Consider the following 22,497-nt stretch of genomic DNA (forward strand, 5'->3'; position numbering starts at 1 on the left):
AATGTTATGAAACCAAACCAAACCAAAGAAAAAAAAATTATAACCCAAACTACAATCAAAAAATACAAACAACAACAACTGCGAATCAAAAGAATGTCGAGACTTTATACAAACAGATAAAAATAAAACTGATAATTTTAATTCATAAAAAAAAAAATAAAATTGATGAATCAAGTGTTTATCTATGTTTGAAAACAGGTAAATCAAAATTTGTAACGGCAAAATACAATACAAACAAACGATGATTGTAAAAGAAATTTCCAAAAAAAAAAAAAATATTGAAAATTTCCCATCGTTTTTTTTTCGTTACAATTTTTCATTTTCTGATTATCAAACCAAAGAGGATAATAACCGCAGATTCGGAAATGTCCTATTATCTCACCAGAAAAAAAAACCCAAAAAATTTCTTTAACCGTTTTTTTTTCTATTCTTTGTTGAAAAAAGAAAAGAAACGTCAATAACCTTCCCATTTTGTTTTCGGTTTATAAATCAAGTAAATAAGAAAATTTTTATCAAATGAAAAAAAAGTTTATGTTTATTTTTATTTATTTATTATTTGGAAAATACAAGAAAAAAGATGATTTTTACTATTATTAATTTATGATTAGTAAAATGTAATTTGTAATTTTTGTAAATTAAACTGATGATGACGGTGATGATGAATTTTTCTTCGTTCAATTATAGATCGAAAAAGATGAGAAAAAAAATTGATTTTTCTTCGTTCGTTCGTTCGTTGTTATGGTGATGATTGACGAAAGAGAACCAAAAAATTTAAATTCTTTAACTATTAAAAAAAACAAAACAAAAGAAGAAAAGAAAACTTTTTTGACAATCCCCATTTGAAATGATTAATTTCGGTTTTGTTTTTTTTTTTGGGGGGGGTTCTTGTATAGAACCGGAAAAAAATAAAAGAAAAAGTCCTGAGATTAGCTTGTTTTACAACGTTAATTTTTTGTGAAAAAAACAACAAAAAAAAAAATAAGAAAAAAATGAATGATGTTTGATGATTACTAAAACTAAATAGTGGGGATAAATGTGGTGATCTTGACACAAAAATTGAATGATGGTAGTAGTAAAAATATTAAGTGAAAAATGACTAAAAATATATTTTCATTGTGTTGTTTTAAGGTTACAGTTAACTAAAATACAATAAATAGTTGAAAATTTAGTGTTTTTTTTGGATTCTGTTTTGTTTTTTGGAAAAAATGTTGGCAGAAAAAAAATGTGGAATTTCAAAAATCAAACAAACATTAATAATGACCGGGGTAATCTATGGAGTTTGGGTAATATATTTATAGAAATTAGTTATTAATTAACGTAAAATAATTAGAAAATAAAAATATATTTATGATTTTATAATGACAGAATATCTTTGTAAAGAGAGAGAGACTAGTAAGTGCATATAATAATAATTATAAATTTGCATTGTAATTATAAAAAATGTGATTTGTAATTTTTTTTTGTAATAAAAATTTTATAAAACAATTGCTTTCAGTGTGTGTGTGTGTGTTGTGAGAGCTAGATAATTTTTTATTGAAATGTCAATAGAAAAAACAACATTTCATTACAAATTGATTGAAAAAAAAACAAAAATTATCAATATAAGTTCATGGTTGCTGGATGGATGGATGGATGGTTTGCTGAGCAAATTTTTTTTGGGAATTTTTTCCAATGGAACGATGATTTGATTTTGGATGAATTTTTATTTAAAAAAAAAACAGTGACAAGTATCGATTTTAGACAAATTAACTGTGTGTGTGTGTGTGTGAGGTGTGCAGGTGCATGATTGGATTCCATTTAAATGGAATTTGATTTTCACAAATCAAACCAATCAAAGAAAACGAAATATAAAACAGCAAAAAAAAAAACAGAAAATTCAGTGAATGACAATAGATGTGAAGAGACAAAGTGCATTTTATGCTCAAAAAAAAACAAACAAACAAACAGAATTTTTTAAAAAAAAGCAAAACTTTGGTTTCATTGATTTTGTGTGTGTGTGTTGCATGACCAGTGTGATTTTGAACCATTTAAAAAAAATGAATAGACAACAATCATTAGATGATGAATCGAAAGAGAGAGAGAGAGAGAGAAAAATTTCAACAGGAAAAGAAAAGATTTCATTTCGTAAAATCAAAAGATAACCACCATCCAACGAGATTAATAAACGGCTTAAAAATATTAATTGCATAAGCTTAATTTTTGTTTTCAAACAAATATATAAATGATGATGGAATAACAATGAATATATGGAATTCAAGATTTTTTTTTGTGTTCAATGTCGTATAAGAATGAAGAAAAAAGATGTACAAGTTTGAAAAGAAATATAATTTTTTAAAAAAAGAAAAAATAAAACTTGATGATGAATAAATGAATGATTTTTTTATAAGAAAAAAACAAAACACAAATTAAGAGAGAGAGAGAAAGAGAAAAAAATTATCACAAAAATCAAAAACAAAGTAATGATTTTCAAATAAAAAATAATTAAGAAAATTTGTAATTAATTTTCAATTGAAATTTCGGTTTGTTGTTTGTTGTGTTGGCAGCCAAAATCGATTTACAACCGAAAAAAATTGTTGAATTCATTTTATACTGATTTTTTTCTCTGTATTTTTTGTTTGTTTTGTTTTAGAAATATAAATCTTCACCTAATCCTTCATCATGATGATGATGATCATTATCATCGATTTCATTATCGATATCTATAGTTAATTGTGATATATGGCCAGAACGATCTCGAATATTTGTTGTTGTTGTTGATGATAAGGATGATGGTGGTCTATTCTCTTGATCAATTTCATCATCATTATCATCTGCATCATCAGTTTCATTATCTTCATCTAAATCAATATTGATCAATGATGATGGTGCTGGTTGTTGTTGTTGTTCTTGAATAAAAATCGGTATATTTTCACGATCTTCATGATAATGTTCTAAATAACTAAGCAAATCAGTTAAAGAAGATTGTGTTTTAAAGCTAATATCATCTATCCAATGTGTAGTTGTTGTTGTTGTTGTCATTTGACTACCATTAGAACTATTATCATTAGTTGTATCATGTAATAATGAACATGAACGTTGATAATGCTGAGGAATGTAACAATTATCATGTTGTTGTTGTTGACGATTATTATTAAGAAGTAATTGTTTAGCACAAGGTACCTGGGCGAATGTAGTGTGAATATAATTCTGTTGATTATGATGATTTGAATTGGCTATTGTAAAAGTCGTGTTGTTGATTGTGGAATGCTGCTGTTGTTGTTGTTGTTGTTGATTATAGCAATGTGCATTCATTGTTGCAGGTAAATTTGTATCGATCGATATTGTTATATTGGCTGCGGTCGTTGACAATGGTGTGGGAACCACAATCATATCATTTGTATTAATAATCATTTGAGATGATGATGATGATGAAATTTCCGGTAAATTCATGTCCATTAAAACATCATCAACAATAGCCATTGAATTTCGTTCCGATGATATGGATGATGATTCATTACGGATCAAATTATCGATTAGTTTTGCATAGCTTTTGATTAAATGCTATATTTTGATTGTGGGAATTTTTTTTTGAAAACAAACAAAAATGAATGATTATTTTATTGGTCAAAATAAAAAAAATAAAAAAAAATCTTACCGAATCAATTCCAATCTGTTTTTCTACAGCCAATAAGAATTGTTCACATAAATCATTTGGAATTATTGAATGTTGATCATTTGATTTTGATTGAATAAAGTGTCGGCCATTATTATTATTATTGCTGTTATTGTCGTTGGTGGTAATCATATAATTTGTTGTTGATATTGACTGTTCCGGCGTCATTTTCATCATCGTTGTCGATGTTTTTATGTCGGTCGGTGATTTCATTAATGTTCGATTAATATCAAGTCCTTGTAATGCTGTGGCCACACATGCAGATGCAATCACCGATGGTTCAACAGATACAAATGTTATATCTGTGTATAAATGATAAAAATAAAAAGAATATTTATTATATGAATGAAAATGAATTTGTGTTTCTCTTTTTCTCTCTAACTCTTAGTCACGAGAATTTTTTACAAATTATGTTTAGACTATACATTAACATTCTATTACCAAATGATTGATACACTCTTCTCTATGTAAATGTGTGTGATTGTAAGTAAATGGGTACCAATATTTCAATGTCACGCTCGTGTTTTTCGGCTGTTTCTCTTATATATGTAAGAATGTTATTTAGTTTTTGTCCATATGAAGAAGATTTGTATTTGAAATAGTGAAAAAAAAGTAAAGTAAAAACTAATAATCAATCAGAATAACTAATTATACGCAAATCAACTATAGTAAAAGCAAAATAAAGTGTAAATTTACATTTAGCAAAGAAAAAAAAACGGAACTATGGAACATTTGTTGTTGTTGCGGTACTTTTTTTCTCCTTAAGATTTTTCTTAAAATTATTATTCATCATCATCACCATAAATTAATAGCCGTTAAGCCCATTCAATTCGATTATTGAACAAAACAGAATTATCCGAATTTCGTTAAACAAGAAAAACAAAAACAACGGAAGAAAACGAGGTCAAATTTAGAAATTAATCATCATTTTATAATGATTATTATGATGATTGTCGAGACATGGTAACCCAGTTATTCTCAACAAATTCCAATACAAATCATCAGACAAATTAAATTTCGAAAAAATAATCATCAAATTAATTTAATTAAATCAAGTTTAATAATGATAATCAATATTAGTTTGTCCTGATTAGTTTCATTTTTTTTCATCATTCAAAATATTCATTGAGAAAAAAATGCATCATACTTTTACGACCTAAAAAAATAAAAATCACATGATCTACACACATGTCTGGTGTCGGACTTTTAAATCGACCTTCAAGATAGTGAAAAAAAATTCAATATTTACATGATGGGAAAAACTAAACTCAAAGACCCAGGACTTTTAAATCTGGTACATACCTAATACTTTTAAAAAAACAACTTTTACATAACCTTTTGTCTGAGAGAGAGAGAGAGAGAGAGAGAGAGAGAGAGAGAGAGAGAGAGAGAGAGAGAGAGAGAGAGAGAGAGAGAGAGAGAGAGAGAGAGAGAGAAAAAAACGAAAATCACGAGACGGAAAACAGTGAACCCTGAAAAAACATTGAAAAAGCGATGGAAATTTTTCATTCAAAAGATTTCATTTTTCGCGCCCATCTGTTCCTGTTTGTTTCACTTATTATTTTATATTTGGGTATGACTTATCCGGTCGATCACAGTGTTATTTTGTTGCATCTACCCGAATAAATAAATAAAAACGGGATACCGATACCTTTATGGAAAATTTTTTTTCCCTATTTGAATTGAACAATAGAAATTTTTTTTCGATCAAAACGGCGGGAACATCTGCGCGCGTTTTTTTCTCACTCTTTACTTATATTATTGTGTTTCTGGAACAATTTCCGTTTTTTTTTCTTTGTTGAAAACACAATAGAGATTAGTTTTCAAGATGGCGTCAAACGACAAAAAAAACTTGTGAAAACTTTACCATTAAAGGACGAAAAAATGTCGTTTACATTTGACTACAGATGGCAGATCTAATAAAAAAAAAGCTGAAATAACAACAGAGAAAATAGCAACAGACAAATGAATCAAATTACCCCTAAGGTCTATAAAAGTCTCACCTGCTTTGGGTTCGGTTGAAAAATAACTACTGGTTTTAGTTTGAGTTTCTGTGGATCGATCAAGATGATTGATCAATCAATTGAACGAATGAATGAATGGATTGATCTCATTCATCCAGGTTAAAGCCAGAGAAAAAAAATGAAAAGGATCAAGATAATCATCTAATTCTTGAACATTGTGTAACCGAAAAAAAACAACAAAATCTAATCAAGTCTAGATCCCAACCAACCAGCCACCCACACATAAAATATATATTTTTTTTCTCTCTCTACTTCAATCAAATCGATACATGTTTTTTTGCTACATTTGGTTGGTCAAAATCGATAAAAGCAGCAGCAGCTGTTTTGCAAAAATAATCACATCATCCAAACACACAGTAGTAAATCGAATTAATAACATTATCCATTGATGATGATTGGTGAATGATAAAAAAAACAACCATCAGCAGAAATCATCAACAGTAAAAAAAAGGTGTTGAAAACGGTAGTCAATCAGCAAAACTAACTGTAAAACTTACTGATACAAGAGACACACACAGGATGCAAGTTTTGAAAGATAATTTTTCTGTAATCATTTTTTTATACCATGAAAAAAATAACAATTTAGATTTGGACAATGTATTTATGGATGGGTGTGCAGGATCAGTGCCCAAATGATAATGATAAATAAAAAAAAGTCTAATTAAACTAATTGTAACGAGCCTAGAGTAGAAAGAAAATATCATCAAAAATGATGATGGTAATAAATTGTCAGATGTCATCAAAAAAAAGTTTTTTTTTTTACTAAAGGTAATTATATGGATGGACAATGATTATAGAAATATATTCCAATGAAATCCGGACATTAATTAGTAATGTTAAGTATGAAGTATTTTTCCGTTGGTAAAACACAACAAAAAAAATGTTTGCGTGTGTGTGCTATATGATGATCATCATTAATCTATCAACCATTCACAAAAAATACTACGATCAAATATCATTCCAATGAATATGGATGGATATAGAAATACCCCTCTAAACAAGCAGCTGTATAAATGATGTTTCAGTTCAATTCGATTGAACAATAATCATCAAATAGGATTATTTCAAGCCAAAAAAAAACAACCAACTAACATTGACATCCAAATGACCCAGTGAATTTTCAAATGAAAAAAAAACAAAATTTTAATGAATAAAAACACAAATACCAAACGACAAGCCTACTATTTTTCTGAAACAAAAATATAGTAGAAATCGAAGAGTAACATTTCTTTTACTGTTTTTATATCAATTTAGAAAACAAAAATTGAATCGTTTTCTTTTGAACCCAAAAGAAAAAAATTGGATGCAAAGCAAATCATTCGACTGTAACTATTTGATTGTAAAAAAAAAGAAAAAGAAAATATTTTCGTAAGGCAAAACACATCACATTCAACACATGTGTAGACTATTTGGGCGCCGGAAATATATTACGCAATAACAAAAAATAATAGATTTAATCGCATCCTTTTCATCAATCGATCAGCAAACAAAAAAACTCAGGATCTCCCCTTATTCCACATAGCCAAAAAAAAACAAAGTAAGTATTTTCCAAATCGAAATACACAATCAACAAGTTAAGTTATGTAATATTTATTGTTATTGTTGTTGTTGTTGGGGGTATTTTTCCATTTTTGAAGAAATATTTAGGTCAAGACCCTGGTCCTGATGGAACAATGATGATGATGATGATGATCCAAGGACATGATGTCCTCAGGACATACGATATGTGTTCGACTCATTCAAACCAACTGCTAAAACTAGTTGATGATGATTATGTAAAACATAAGCTTATCATCATTTGAACATCAAATTTCTTATTATTATTTCTTAAAAGGTCATAGGTTATATGGCCGTTATATCCGTTAATATATAGTAGTAGTAATAGTGGTAAGTAGCCACGTGTTGGACACCTTATTTATTTATTTTTTTCTCCTGTTTTAATGACTGATAGTTTGATGACCTATCAAAGACATTAGGACATCGAAAAAAATGGACAGATGAATTAAAGGTAAATCTCAGTGTTTGTTTGATTCAAATTCACTGTCATTAATGTTTGGTTAGTTTTGGAGCAGATGAAATCAAATGTTGTCATTACGCATACAAACAAATATACACACAGTGAGGTCATTCTGGAAAAAATCAAAGTCAGAAAAAAGCCATAAAAAGACCAAAGACCTAGCACGTTATTTTGAACGTACTTTGTTCATCATCATCATCAAAACCGATTGTTATAACAACAAGAAAAAAAAACAAACGGTTTTTTTATCAATGTTGTTGTTGTTGTCGGTGGTGGTGGTGGTTGAATGTTAGACAAACAAACCAAACCAATTGTTATACATTCAAAAAAAAATGCCAAGAGTTTTTCTTATTAATTTTCGGTTCTTGTTATAAAAAAACCACACAACAAGAAATACAAGAATGAAAATCAAGCTAATGTAAACATTGAAAAAAAATGGTTGCAAAAAAAACTATGACGATAATGATATAAACATATTTTTTTCAAGGTTTTTCATTAGATAAATGAATTGAATTCTTTGTATAAATCTTTGGTCGATGATGATGTTTTATGATACAAACACATACATGATACAAAGATGAGCTAACAATATTGGGATTCAGGTAATTGAATAACTGGATAGTTTTTGGAATCATTATTATTATTATTCATCATACAAATTTCAATCATTTTTTTCATAATAATTTTGTCGGTTAATGGTTACCTTGGATGCAAGCAACAAAAAAAAATTAATGGTTACCACAAAAAGTAGAAAAAAAATTCAGATAGGAAAAAATCATGACCAATTTGATCATAGACCATTTTTTTTGCTATAGCCAGGTAGGTTATGAAAACGGATAGAATGGATAAAAATAAATATAAATAAATAGACATAATCATTGTCGATAAGCCTTTGACCTCTTAAATGATTCACGCGAATATGTATACATACACACATTGATTGTTTTGTTTGAAACAAACAAAAAAATTTTTTTTTCAATCAATGTATTTCGTTTGTTCAGGTCAACCATGGTCAATTTGCATGACCCTGTTGAAAATGACACACACTGATACAAATTGACCCAAGGCTGTTGTTAATAATGGTTGTACAGAGATTTTCATTTTTGAATACAACCAGAAAAAAAATCCGAATACACACGACTCAATTATCCTTATGGGTAGTGAGTATGAATAGAGAAAAAAAAGCTCAATTTCATTGAATAAATGATTGTATCGGAAATTTGAAAATTGAAAAATGAGACAATTTAAATCAATCAATCAATTGATCGATCGATCAATACTTTTTCTAAATTACTTGCCTGTTTGCTTATCCGATTGGAATAAATAATAATAATAAAATTGCCACCGTTCATCAAACTACTAAATTATTGAAATGAATCTTTTAACATTGTTCGGAAGTAGAAAAAACAACAACAACAACAACAAAAATCTGCGGTATCCATACAGAACCAGAAAAATTATACAGAAAAAAAAACAACCACCTGAAGAATAAATAGTTAGGCCACCAAAGTTTAGGACAGCAAAAATATAAAGGTCATTCATATAAAGAGTTCAAAGACATTTAACTAAAGGTCATAGATATTCATCATTAATTTTTATTATAAGTTTTTTTTTGTATGTGAACAACCCTTTCACATTAGCATCCTAATGAATCATTTTCATGATTTTATACCTGGAATAAATCACCGTAAGTTGATTGATGTTTTTCAAAATTCTTTCAATGTTGTTTGTTTTTGTTTTCGTATGAAACTGAATGACCTTTTTGAAATGGAAAAAAAACGAAATTCATAACGAAAAACATCGCGAAAGAAAACTGTGCCTGTTGAATATATACGCGCATCACATACACACAATCGCGAATCAAAAAAAAGGCCAGATGCCTATTGCTCATAACAGAGAAAAACAAAAATAAAAAAGATCAAGAGTACCGATATATTAAAGTTACCTAGTGGTGTATAATTAGAATTTTATCAACAAAAAAAAAATGAATAATCCTGCTATTCTAAACATAGAAGAAAAAAGTGATAAAAGCAGCTGTGTTGGAATTTTTGATTCAAAAAAAAAGAAAAAGAAAAAGTATCATCCAAGAATGACAATGACACACACACACACACCAAAGTAAAAATAGTCAAATGACATGTCATGACATTGTTCGAAACAATGTGGTATTTTATCCAAAGCTATCTATTATGTAATGGCAGGAAAAAAAACAGAGATAACCTTCTTCACTAGTAACATAGACGTGCTAATGATCAAGTTCAACCAATGTGTTACGCGTAACATCAATGATGACATTGACATGACAATTTTTTTGTTTTTCAGTTTTCCATATTTCAATTTTGACACAAGAATCAATTGCATATATTCGATTATGATGATTTGTATACGCGTGGCCCTCTCATCAACAAGATTGGGTGGTCATTATTGCTCTAAGCTTAGTCATTGTCTGTGTAAAACTATGGCCAATCAAAATTAGGAACGTGCCTAGCATATTATCAATTCATCCAATGAATTCCATATGGCCATATTTTATAAATAAATATACATACGGATCAACAGGTATTCATTGGTAGAAATTTATTAATGAATGAATAACATCATCCATTTTGTAAATTTCAATTGCAAAATGAAAAAAAATTTAACGAAGAAACAATAAGCATCACAAAGTGAAAGTTATTTTTGACAATGGTAATTGATGCCGAAAACAAAATAATAATAATGAAACACGTGCGCGTTCGTTGTACCAGAACATACAATACAATAATCAGAAAAAAAATACCCGGAGACAATACAATCGGGTTTTTTTTTCTACCAAACTAAACCAGAGAAAAGAAACGGACATCTGTCCATTTAAATTAGACAATTGAAAAGGGACCTAGCTAGCTAGAAAAAAAAAGATGCCAAATATTTATATAGTGAACATATGTGTATGATGATGATGATGATGATAATGGTTATCCCGAATACAGAACAGAAAAATTATAAAAATAGGAAAAAAAAGGTATTTCCTTCTTTCATTCATTCATTCATATCCATACAAAACCAAAGCAAAAGAGGATGTAGATACACAATCGACAACAAGGACCACCATAAGGTTCCAGAAGAGTTTTATGGAAATTTCGGTCTCTCTCTATCTATCTATGTATTTAAAATTGGCACGTGCCTATATATTATATGTTTAGGATTTTGTCAATGACAAATATGACCAAAATAAAATAGATGATGTGGATATAAGAGGAAAAAAATTGGGGGAGATGATAATAAAGTATATAACGTAATATGGATGGAACAATAGAGATCCTGTCGATTTTTTTTGCTCTCTGCTACAAAACATTTGGATAAAACGACAGGAAAAATGCCAATTCGGGGATCATCATCATCGATTTTTATGATTATGGATCGTGTTGCCCGGTATTTTTCTACGAAAAATAAAAATAAAAAAGAGACCACAGTCTGTCACGAGTCTCTAGCTCTAGCTCTTTCTTTTTCTTTTTTCGGGAAAACATTCCATAGTGATCGTTGAAAAATATTTTCAAATATTGTTCAGTTTGGTTTTGATTTGTCCGCTGTCGAGAGAGAGAAAGAAGCTCAACAGATGGTCTTAACTACTACTATATAAAAGGTTGATGGAAATCCTGGAAAATCAGATTTTCGATATTTAAATCTATCTACAGTAGTTGATGATTCATTGTCACAAATATGTGTTCCAATTTATAATGACATGTCGATTACGGTTATTAGTTGAATGATCATCAGATTTAAAATGTTCAATTTCTAGTTAAAGAGACAGAGAAAAAAAAAGAAAACTTTCAGGTCCTAGATATGTAGACAAAAGTAGACACGCGACTTGAATAAATTTTTTTTTGTTTTGTTTCTAGTTTTTAGGTAGTCGTTAGATAAGCAGAAGGTATCTCCAAAAAAACAACATTTCATTCACCTAGGTCCATCATAATAGATCAATTGACCTTAGAGAAAGATAGAGAGAGAGAGAGAGAGTCTACCCTACTATTATGTCATTGCATCATCATTATCATTATTATTATTTCTCGTTTATCATCATATAACATCCTTGATTCATTTTCAATGTTGGTTAATTCAAGGCTGCTACTTGTTTTGTTTTGTTTTGTTTTTTTTTGCAGTCGAAACATATGTCGAATTTATTATTATTAACATGAACAGAGGATGCAAAGTCATGCTAAAGAAGAAAAAAAAATTTTCCAATTGCATTGTTTCGGGCTACTGTAAATAATTGTAACCGAATGTACAATTATGTACGAACTTCAAACAAAGGTCAAATGTATAATAAGTTTTGTTTTTTTTAGACGGACGACTTTTAAATCTTAAAAGGACAACAAAGGTAGGCCACGTGCCATGTTTTAATTGAAGAAACCAAAAATCAAACTTGACGTTTTTTTACGTAATTTTAACGGTTCAAGATATATTACATGACAAATATTTCCGATAACAATCCAAAACATAAACCTTTATTTTTTTGGGTGTAACAAAAACAAACACCAAAATGAGTGAAATTTTTATGAGTGAAAAACAAATCAAGGCGTATTTTATCCCAGGTAAAAAATTTTCTACGGAAGCTTGAAAAATTAAGCATCAAAATTTTTGGATAATTTAGAAAAAGATTTTTGGGTGGATTTTTTTCACCCAAAAACAAAAATTCTCAAGATTGTTTAATGAACGGATGATGATAATTTTTTTCCATCAAAGTTATTAAAAAAAATCATAAACATCTGTCATTACTGATTTTACAAAAAAAAATTGAATTTTTTTTCACATTCAACAGGTATCATTTGTATTTTTGAATAACAGAAAAAAAGGGATTTGAAATGAAATGAGATTTCGTTCAGAAACAAAAAAAATTCTTTTGAACAAAATCACAACAAAATTCACAAACTAAACTAATCTGATGCTATGTTTATCATTGATGTTTGATTTTTATTATTATTTATTTATTATGTAATTCGAACTTTGTCATTTTCACAATGATGTGTTTACACATAATTCTTGTGATTTACATTTTACTTTCACTTCAGAAATTTTCATCTAAAAGAGAACATTATATATATCATGATAGGTAAATAGATACATGTTTGTATTATCAATGTCATCCTGTGTGCTTTGACTTTTGACCTTTCTCTCTCTTGCTCTTGTTCTCTTTGATAATTCTAGGGTTCGGGAGCCATAGTGATAATAATGATGATAAACCAGGCTCCATAACCTCAAAGGTCAATGTTGATAATATCATTAAATAAAAGAAAATAGACATTCCTTTTCTCAAAAAAAAACAAAACAAAACAAAAACAAAAATCTATTCAGGCGTCATTCAAAAGAGAAATACCAACAAACAAATAAAACTTTGTTAAGCAATCATTGATTGTATACACGGTCAATACCTTTAATATGATTGTCATCATCATCATCATCGACATCATTCACTGAACAAACACAGCAAACATTTATTCATCCAACAAATATAGATGAATGATGATGATGATGAGGTTAAAATGCTCATTTTTATATTTTTTTTGTGTGTGTATGGATATACATCATAGGAAAAAAGAGAGAATCTAAATATTCATCAATGCATAAAGATATCAATTAAAGATATCATGGTTATATTTGCAAAAAAACAAAACAAAAAACTTGTTCTATTTTACATAATGAATTGATTGTGTAACAAAACAAAACAAAACAGAAAAAATTGTTACAAATGAACCAATAACAAAATTTTTTCCAATTATAATATTATATTGATCAAAATCGATACTGTATTGTGTATGTTTGATAAAAGAATAAACAAACAAACAAATCATGATCTATGATGATTGTTATATGTGGAAAGACGATATTTGTGTTGGAAAAAAAACTTTTTTTCCTATCCAAATCTGTGTTGTGTGTGAGAAAAACAACAATTTCGCAATATTGTTGTTGTTGTTGTTGTCGCCTGTTCTATATTGATTAGATATTTAGTTGCTAAATACCCTCATCATCATCATCATCAAACAAAGTAAAGAGATTGAGATAAACAAAAAATGCGGAAGAAAAAATAAGAAAAAAAAATTTTTGTTTTCCGTAAAATCAATACGATAGATTTTCTATTTGAATTGAATAATTTTTGAATTAAATTTTGATTGACTGATTGGTTGATTGATCGATTTGTAAATCTCATCAATTTGAATCGATAGATAATAATGATTGATTTGAATTGATTGATCAATCATTTTTACACTTGTCCGCCATAATCATCAAATTATTTAAGAATGAATTATTTTCGTGATTACGTTGAAAATTGCTTTTGGGTGCCAGCCATCATCATCATCATTATTTTTACTCCCTTTAGTTACATAGTGTCTGTATCAACGGAAATGGAAACAACAACAAAAAATTCAAAGTCGACAAAATTTGGGTCACAAAACAAACTATCATTTTGATTATGAACATCAACATGTGTGTGTGTGGGTGACAAAAATAAAGTCAGACAAAAAAAAAGTACGCATCTTTTTTTGTTGTTGTTGTTGTTGTTGTTTATTCACTTTCTCCGAAAAAACAAAAATAATCGATGATCAAAGTCATCAGCCTTTTATCATATTGAAGAAATTCTTGGCATCGTTTTGAATAGCAAAAAAAAAACACATGATGATGAGGATGATGAAATGAACAAGTTAATTCAACAACAGCAACAAAAATTAAAATTCTAATCTAATGATTGACAAATGATCAATCTTTTTTTTTTTGTTGAAAAGAATTTAGAAAAAAAGGGGTAAAAATTAACATATATTAAAATCCATAAGATTTACTAACATTATCTATTACTATGGATCAACCAATATACTATTTACACAATTAAATTTTAAATGTAGATGCAATCTACATAGTTCATCGGCTTTCATCAGATGAAATATTTAAGTTTTTATATACACACACACACACAGACACACATACGTGTGTGCGTGTAACTAAAGTAGTTTTTCAACCATTTTGCGTTTTTTTTTCAATCATCCATAATGAAAATGAAAAATAGAAAAAAAAAGATTAGACCCATCATTCATTCATTCATTCATTATGAATCCTGATGATGATAATAATGATTATTTCATTCTGTTTTTGATCATTCGAATAAATTCAAACGATAGATGACTATGCTAAACTAAAGTAATAGACTGGATTGAACTTGTTGCTAGTTGTTGTGTATATATATTCAAACAAACAACAACTCGATTTGTATTTCTTTGGTTCATCATTATTATTATTATGAATAAATTCAATGACAACGCCGGTGAATGGACAAAAATTTAACATTTTTTTCTCCGATTTGATCGATTGATGACCATTTATATGAAGAGAGAAAAAAACTATTATTATCCTCATCATCATCATCATCATGATGGTCATCTATTTAATATGTCTGTAGAAAGTACGGGAGAGACCCGTATAGAAAAAAAAGAGTTATATACAACAACAACAACAAAACCAAATCACAAATCATAAAGTAGTGACTGATTGTTTTTATACAATTACTGGAAAATGAAAATTTCATTTTCATTTTTTGGATATTATTTATCATTTAAGACAGCAGAATAGATTTACTATTCTTACTGTTTTGGATGATAAATCAAAAAAAAACTAAAATAGAAAAATAGAAAAAAAATCGAGAAAAACCGGATCTACATCATTTTTAATCATCATCATCAATCGATTTTCTTGATTGCATAAAAATTTGATTTGTTGTTGTTGTTGTTTTGTTTGTAAATTGCATTGAGGATTCTCAACCCTTTTTTTATCATTATCAACAACAACAACGAATGATGATGGCGCCCATATTTATAATGTTCATTAATTGTAAAAGTAAAGAATTTTTTAGATTATTCGTAGTATTGAAAAGCGTAATTGGAAGCTGTTGTTGTATAAACAGATATGGACAATTTTTTGTTTTTGGTTTGGGCTTTGTGATTATGATCAAAAAAAAAGGATTAAATGAATGAATAAATGAAAATTCGAATTGAATAATTCAACAATCATTATATGAATTATACCTTCTGGCTATTTATAAACCCTTTAATCATTAAACATTAACTTTGTCATGGATAAAAATCAATTCAAACACACAAAAATTAGTTTTTAGTGTTTTTTTGGTCGACATTTTCATGCTAGATTAAATTGCTGCTGTGGATATTCAATGGATATGGAGCGTTCAACAAACCAAGAAAAAAACTCTATTTTTATAAAAATTTGTCTATATTTGCAATTTGTAATGGACATGATGAAATAAATTATCCCTAATATATCAAGGGTATTGAGTCAACAACAACGAAATAAAAATAGAAACAGGCTGAAGAAGAAGAGAAAAATAAAAATTTTTCAACCATCATTTTTTTTCTGTTTATTTGTTTTTAAAGTTCAGTTTTGAAAAATTCGGTCGAGAATCATATGATCATCATCATCATCATCAAACAGAATTTACAATTCTTTTTATGAGCAAATGATATATGCGTCATCGTTATTTTGTTCACAAAAAAAAATAATAATAAAAAGACAAGACAACCACAATCTATCCAAAAAATAACCAAGTGCTTGGCACCGAAATTCATCCGATATCATCATCATCATTATCATCATCATACCTAAATCAGCTCCAAAATTCCAGACTTTAAGCAGTTTTTTTTTCTTCATTTCATTTCTTTATTTGATTTCATCATTATCGGAAGAAAATGATGAATGAAAAACAAGATATTTGTGCCGGTCTGTTGATCTGAAGATTTTTTTTTATTCTTTAATCATCATTGTAAAATATGATAGTAATAAGAATCATTAGTTAAAACTACGCAGAATTTTTCATGAAATTCAAAATGAACAGAAGCCAACTTTATCATCATCATCACCGCCATCACCATCCTCATTCTATAGTTACTATGTGATGGTGTGATGTAGTGTGTAGTACACAAAAGATGATGGCAACGACAAAAAAAAAGAAAGAAAATGGCTTAGCCGGTTGATTTTAGTTAATTTTCTGATCAAAGTAAAAGGGTTGGTTTTTTTTAAAAAAAAGAGAGAAAGATTTATTAATAAATGAAATATGGTTAAGAGAAAGAAACAAAATAATGCGGGTGGCAATCAACTTTAACATTCATTCAACTTTATTTATTTGATTCTCAATTTTTTTTTCATTTCTATCTAACCATCTTTCTCTCTCTCTCACTTTATTCAATATGAAAAAAAGCCAAGATAGTAAATAGCAGCAACAACAAAAAAACGCTAAGGTTTTTTTAATTGTAATCGTTTATATAACCATATATTTCAAATACAAAAATGGAAAAAAAAAGAGTTAAGAGAAATCTGATTGAATTTTTTTTGAATGAATAAAAACAATGGTAATACACACACACACATTATAATTGTTTGTCAATTTTATCCATTTTAAATATGACAATGACAATCTGACAACGAGATAACGAGATAAGAAAAAAAGAAACCCTTTCGGTATATTTTGTTACTCTGTTTGTTCTGTACAAAAAAAAATATTCTCATTGATAACAAGAATGAAGATGAAAATATCCAATGTATGTGTGTATGTGTAAAAGATCATCATATAAATATTGCACAGGTAGCAGCAAGCTTGATATTTGATTTTTGTGATAATTGTTATCGATAATTTTTGTGATGGCAAAAAAAACTGGAAAAATGGATACTTTCGTGATTTCAAGGTAATAAAAAAAAAGAGAGGATCCTCACAAATGTCACATAAGTAAACAACAACAATGACAAATTCAATTGGTCACTAGTGAGTGTGAAAAATGCTGTCAAATCATCATCATATGAGATCAGATTGAGGCACCTTGAATAATGTTACAATGAACTTTTTTTTGTTGTTGTCAAATTCGACAAGACGCCAAATTTGACAAAATGAATCTCTATATATCTACAACTATAGCCAAAAGCCTAGAATATTTTTTTTTGTTTCAAAGAAATACGATTATGTAATAAAAATTAATGAGAAATACGAATAAAAACAAAAGAAAAAAATCAAGATCAACAGGTTAAAGTTAAAAGGACAAAATTATGTAATAACAAAGAAAAAACCGACAAGATAAGACACTACTAATCAAATTTGCTAACAAACAAAAAAACATAAGGCGTCCGGGCGCAAAATTTTTTTTGTTTTGTTGTTTTTGTTTAAATAAATAATTAAGAGGCGAATTTCAAATAAGATAAAAAAATTGAATGAATAAAAAAAAACAAACTTACCAATGGAACATAATTCGATAAAAGTATTGGCATGACGACGTATGATGGCCTCAATCGTTGATGCTGTTGTTGACGTTGACGATGTTGACGAACAAGATTGATGATGGTGATCATCATCATCATCATCATCATTTTTACTTTTATTATGCTGTTTTTCGCATACAATAGATTCATCATCATCATCATCATCATGGCGACTAGTAGTAGATTTTATTCGTTTTGTTGTTGTATGATTTAAATTACGAATCGATGTTTTCCGTTTCCTCAATGATGATGATGAAATATTCAATGAATCGATATCATCACCAACATCGGTAACATTATCATTATTTTCAATATTTTTAGATATTCGCCGTACCGATTTACGTAACCTTTCAATATCGACATCATCTTGTTGATGATGATGATTATGATGATTGTCTACAATACTATATCGACGAATTCGATGACTACGTCGACATTGTTGTTGATTTTGTTTTTGTTTTTGTTGTTGTTCATCATTCAATTTTTGACAAGTATTTGTTTTCTTTATAATATTTGTTAAAATAACTAATAAATAATCCAGATAATCATTTGCAATGATTGAACTGACATCCCAGGATAATTCTTTTAGTATATGCTGTTCCCATATCTATAAAATGATTTTTTTTTAATAAAGAAAAAAAAATAGAGAAAAGAGTTCATTGGCTATTTAGTTTTTTGTTTTCTTTCAAAAGAGAACATTAAAAAAAAATACAAACCAGAATTTCTTCGACTGTAAATGCATGATCACTTGCATAGATTAAAAATTCCAAATCAAATGTATTACATTGACGAATTTTTGATGCAATCAACATACAAACAATACCGGCCAATTGTAAATGTTGTTTAGGTATATTTGGTTTTGCCAATATAAAACGATCCAAGTAATTGACCGATAGACTAAAAATACCGGGTTCACATTTATATTGTTCACATACCTTGAATATTGAAAATAAAAAAAAACAGAAGAAATTAGAATTAAAAGATTCGAGACAGACAAACAAAGAAACAAAAAAGAAAATCTATTTGCATAGACAAAAAAGAAGAAATCAATCAATATCGGATAATAAAACAAAACAAAATAAAGAAAGAAAAAAATTCAAGTCTCTTTCATGTCTAGCGATGATTGGCATGTTTTATTTTCTTGTTTTTTTTTATTTTCAGTTTTCTGCCCTGCACAACTACCAAAATTAAAAGAGAGAAAAAAAACAGGAAATCCCACATTCTGTACAAATTGTATATGTTGGCATATTGCATAGCGAAGGGGGTAAAAGGGTTAGAATTTTTGAAATTTTTCTGTCTTATTTTGTGCGTGTTAACAACACCAAACAAACAAACAAACATTAATAAAAAACACATACCTCATGCATCCATTCAATTAATTCAAAACGTGTTTGTTCATTTATATTATTTGTTGATGAACGATATACCATATCGATTATATTCCATGGTATATAACGATATTCAATTGATAACATTTGTTTAAGAATTCTTTCTTGATCATTCAATAGATTATAATCCAATTGACTAATAACTGTTTTTGGTTCATTCATTAGTTGTTGTTGTTGTTGTTGTCGTCGTCTTGATTGTTGTTGTTGTTGTTGATGGTGACTAATTGATATTCGATTTAGATTTGTTAAAGAAGATTTGGTTTGTAGTTGTTGTTGTTGTTGTTGTTGACTATCAACATAATCAATATTACAATCATATTGTTTTCGTTTTCTTATATTTCGATTATATGATGTTTGTTGTTGTTGATAATGATAAAGATAATGTTCATCATCACCATAATTTGAATGAATTGATGATTGAATTGATGTATTTGAATCATAACCAGATGAATCGCTTGTTGGTGATGATTGATCTAATATTGATTGATAATTGATAGCCATCCAATATGATGATGATGATCCACCATGATTTCTTTGTGAACGAATATTTAAATGATGATTTTGTCCTAACGATGATAATGACAATGATGGCGATGATGATGATGATGATGATGCAACATGTTGACTATGATGTTCATTAATCGTTGATTTAGTAGATTGTTGTTGTTGTTGTTTTTGTGATGATGGTGTTGGTGATTGTGGACTAGGTTCATTGCAAATTAATATTTGATGTTCCATGATTTTGAATCCAATTTAGATGATGATTTTATCATCAGTTATCGAGTGCAGGTAGGGGAGAAAAAAAAAGATTGTTCAAGATGATAATGATGATAACAGAAATACACAGCCAAAAACAAAACAAAACAAAACAAAAAAATTAGGAAATGGAAATGGAACAAAAGAAGATAATGTTTTTTTTCGATTTGAACATGCGCTTTATTTTTTTGCTCACAAAATTTTTTTTTTTTTTGAAAGATTATTCTTGTTGGGTCAATGTAGGTGTGTGGAGTTAGAATAGAATACAAAAAAATAGCGTGTATGTGCGGCGTGTGTATGTACTTTTTACGATGTACACGTCGAAATAGACAAAAGAATTTTTTTTTATTTAGATTTAAAAAAAACAGATAAAAAAACAAACAAACAAAAAAAGTGAAAAATCAAAAAAATTTTTATTAAGTGAACAGTGATTCCAGTGATAATGGTGACAAGAATTAAATTTTTATTCTCTTTCTGAAATGATCCAAAAGAGCGTGTGTGTGTGTGTGATGGGTTAAATGATGGGAGTTTTTTTGTTTCCGAAAAAAAAGAAAATTATTTTATTTTATTTCAATCAAATCTATGATATGATCGAATTCATAATGGATGGATGGAGAAAGGGAATCATGATGTTGATGATGATGATTGAACATTGGTGAAAACAAAGGGTTAATTCCAAGAACTTTGATGGGAAGGATTATGAAAGTTATGAGGAATTCGAACACACAACATTTTCGACAAAACATCGAACGAAAAATCATTCGAAAATCATTTCATTTTTTCGAAATTCGAATGTTTCGAAAAACTTGCAAAAAAATCTTTTCTTTTCTTTTTCGATGACACATAGAAAATGAAAATGAACGAAAGAAAAATATAAAAAAATTTTTTTGGATGCGACCAAACAATTCGAATGTTGCAAATGAAAAAAAAATATCAAAAAAATTTTAAAACAAAAAAAAAATTCATCAATGATGATTGTCGCGATCATTCAAACGCACATCTTATACATAACGTCTGAAATGAAAATTGAAAAATGAAAATTTTTTTTTGTCATCAACATCGAACGATCAAATACAAAATGTGTTTGATGATATCGAAAGGATCTATCATTCTAAAATGTATGCATAGATTTTTTTCATTTTTTCATTTCTTTCCTCGGGATATATATTATATCGTCTGTACGCGCCGGTTCTTCTTTCGTCTGTCTGTGTGGATGATGATAACACAGGGTGGTAGCGGTATTGTAATCATCATTGAACAGAAATGAATTCCTTTATCATTTTCAAAAAACCAAAAAAAAAAAACGAAAGCAACAGATTATATACCCTTACCAATTTTGATGTTTTCAAAGTAGTAGTGGTATATATCAAAACAACAAGGACCAAATTTCATAGCATGCGGAATATTGCGGAACTTATCAATTGATATGTATGTGTTATTTTGTTTGTTATTGTTCAGTCGATAATGCTACTACCTTTTTATCTAACTACCTACCTACCTACAGTTTATCAGTTTGGGTCCGTTTGTCTTCTGTTTTCATTTTGGTTGGAATCAAAAAAAAAAAAAAAAAAAAAAATGCGCAACAGGCAATAGAGTTTTTTGGGTTAAAATAGTAAAATGTCCGCGCTCCTCCCCCTATTTTCATCATCATCTTTTTATCTCATCGAATGTGAAAAAAAAGGGGAAAGTGGAATTTTTGATTGATTTAGTTTTTGATTTTTTTCTTCTGTTATCTTGGATATTTGATTTGATTTGAAAGTTTGTTTTTTTTTCTGTGAGGCGACATTAAGTCGCCACAAACATAAATCTCATAACAATAATAACATTCTCACGGCTAGGAAATTGAAATTGTAAATGTTTTTTTTTGTTTTGTTTGGAAAATTAACAGGAATTTTTGGAACCAACAAAAAACAACAACATAAATTTTGTATTTTTGATGAGAAAAATTTCACAATAAAGAATTTGGTTGAATCGAAATACAATGTTTTTACGCAATCCAATTAAAGGAAAAAAAACACGAAAAAAATGAATCATATCGGATTACAAACAAACAAACAAAGCAAGCAATTAAATTGTTTGGATCAGGAATGTTTTTCTGCTGATCTTTGTATGATTACTTCCTGTACAATTCTTTTAAGAATAATTTTTTTTTGCTTTGAAGAAGCATTTTGCCTTCTGTTTTTGTCAATTTAAAAGGCTAGAAAAGACAGTTTCAGCTAAAATGATGATGGATTGGGCAAGCATTTGTTCGACAATATTCTTGACTTTTTTTTGGTTTTGTTTTTTAATGAGTAAAAAAATTCTTAAAAACAACGGTTGGTCGTCAATTTTTTTTTGGGAACTATTTTGACATGACCAGCAATTTTTTTCTTGTTATTG

At 28.3% G+C, this 22,497-nt stretch overlaps 1 protein-coding gene across 1 annotated transcript; it reads right to left on the reverse strand.

The window, feature by feature from the left end:
* Positions 1 to 1,683: 1,683 nt before the first annotated feature.
* On the reverse strand, positions 1,684 to 21,386 carry LOC113791326 (uncharacterized). The gene is made up of 5 exons (XM_027341090.2): positions 19,333 to 21,386; positions 18,691 to 18,909; positions 17,951 to 18,581; positions 3,635 to 3,954; positions 1,684 to 3,540 (listed from the first exon to the last, which is right to left on the reverse strand). Exons 1-5 carry the CDS (start codon positions 20,098 to 20,100, stop codon positions 2,626 to 2,628), a joined length of 2,853 nt encoding a protein of 950 aa, XP_027196891.2. The 5' UTR covers positions 20,101 to 21,386; the 3' UTR covers positions 1,684 to 2,625.
* Positions 21,387 to 22,497: the final 1,111 nt, after the last annotated feature.

This window comes from Dermatophagoides pteronyssinus, unplaced genomic scaffold, assembly GCF_027571235.1.
Source record: "Dermatophagoides pteronyssinus isolate colony J.1.1.1.1 unplaced genomic scaffold, Derpt_VIB-CSIC_2022.12 sq0003, whole genome shotgun sequence".
NCBI lineage: Eukaryota > Metazoa > Arthropoda > Arachnida > Sarcoptiformes > Pyroglyphidae > Dermatophagoides > Dermatophagoides pteronyssinus.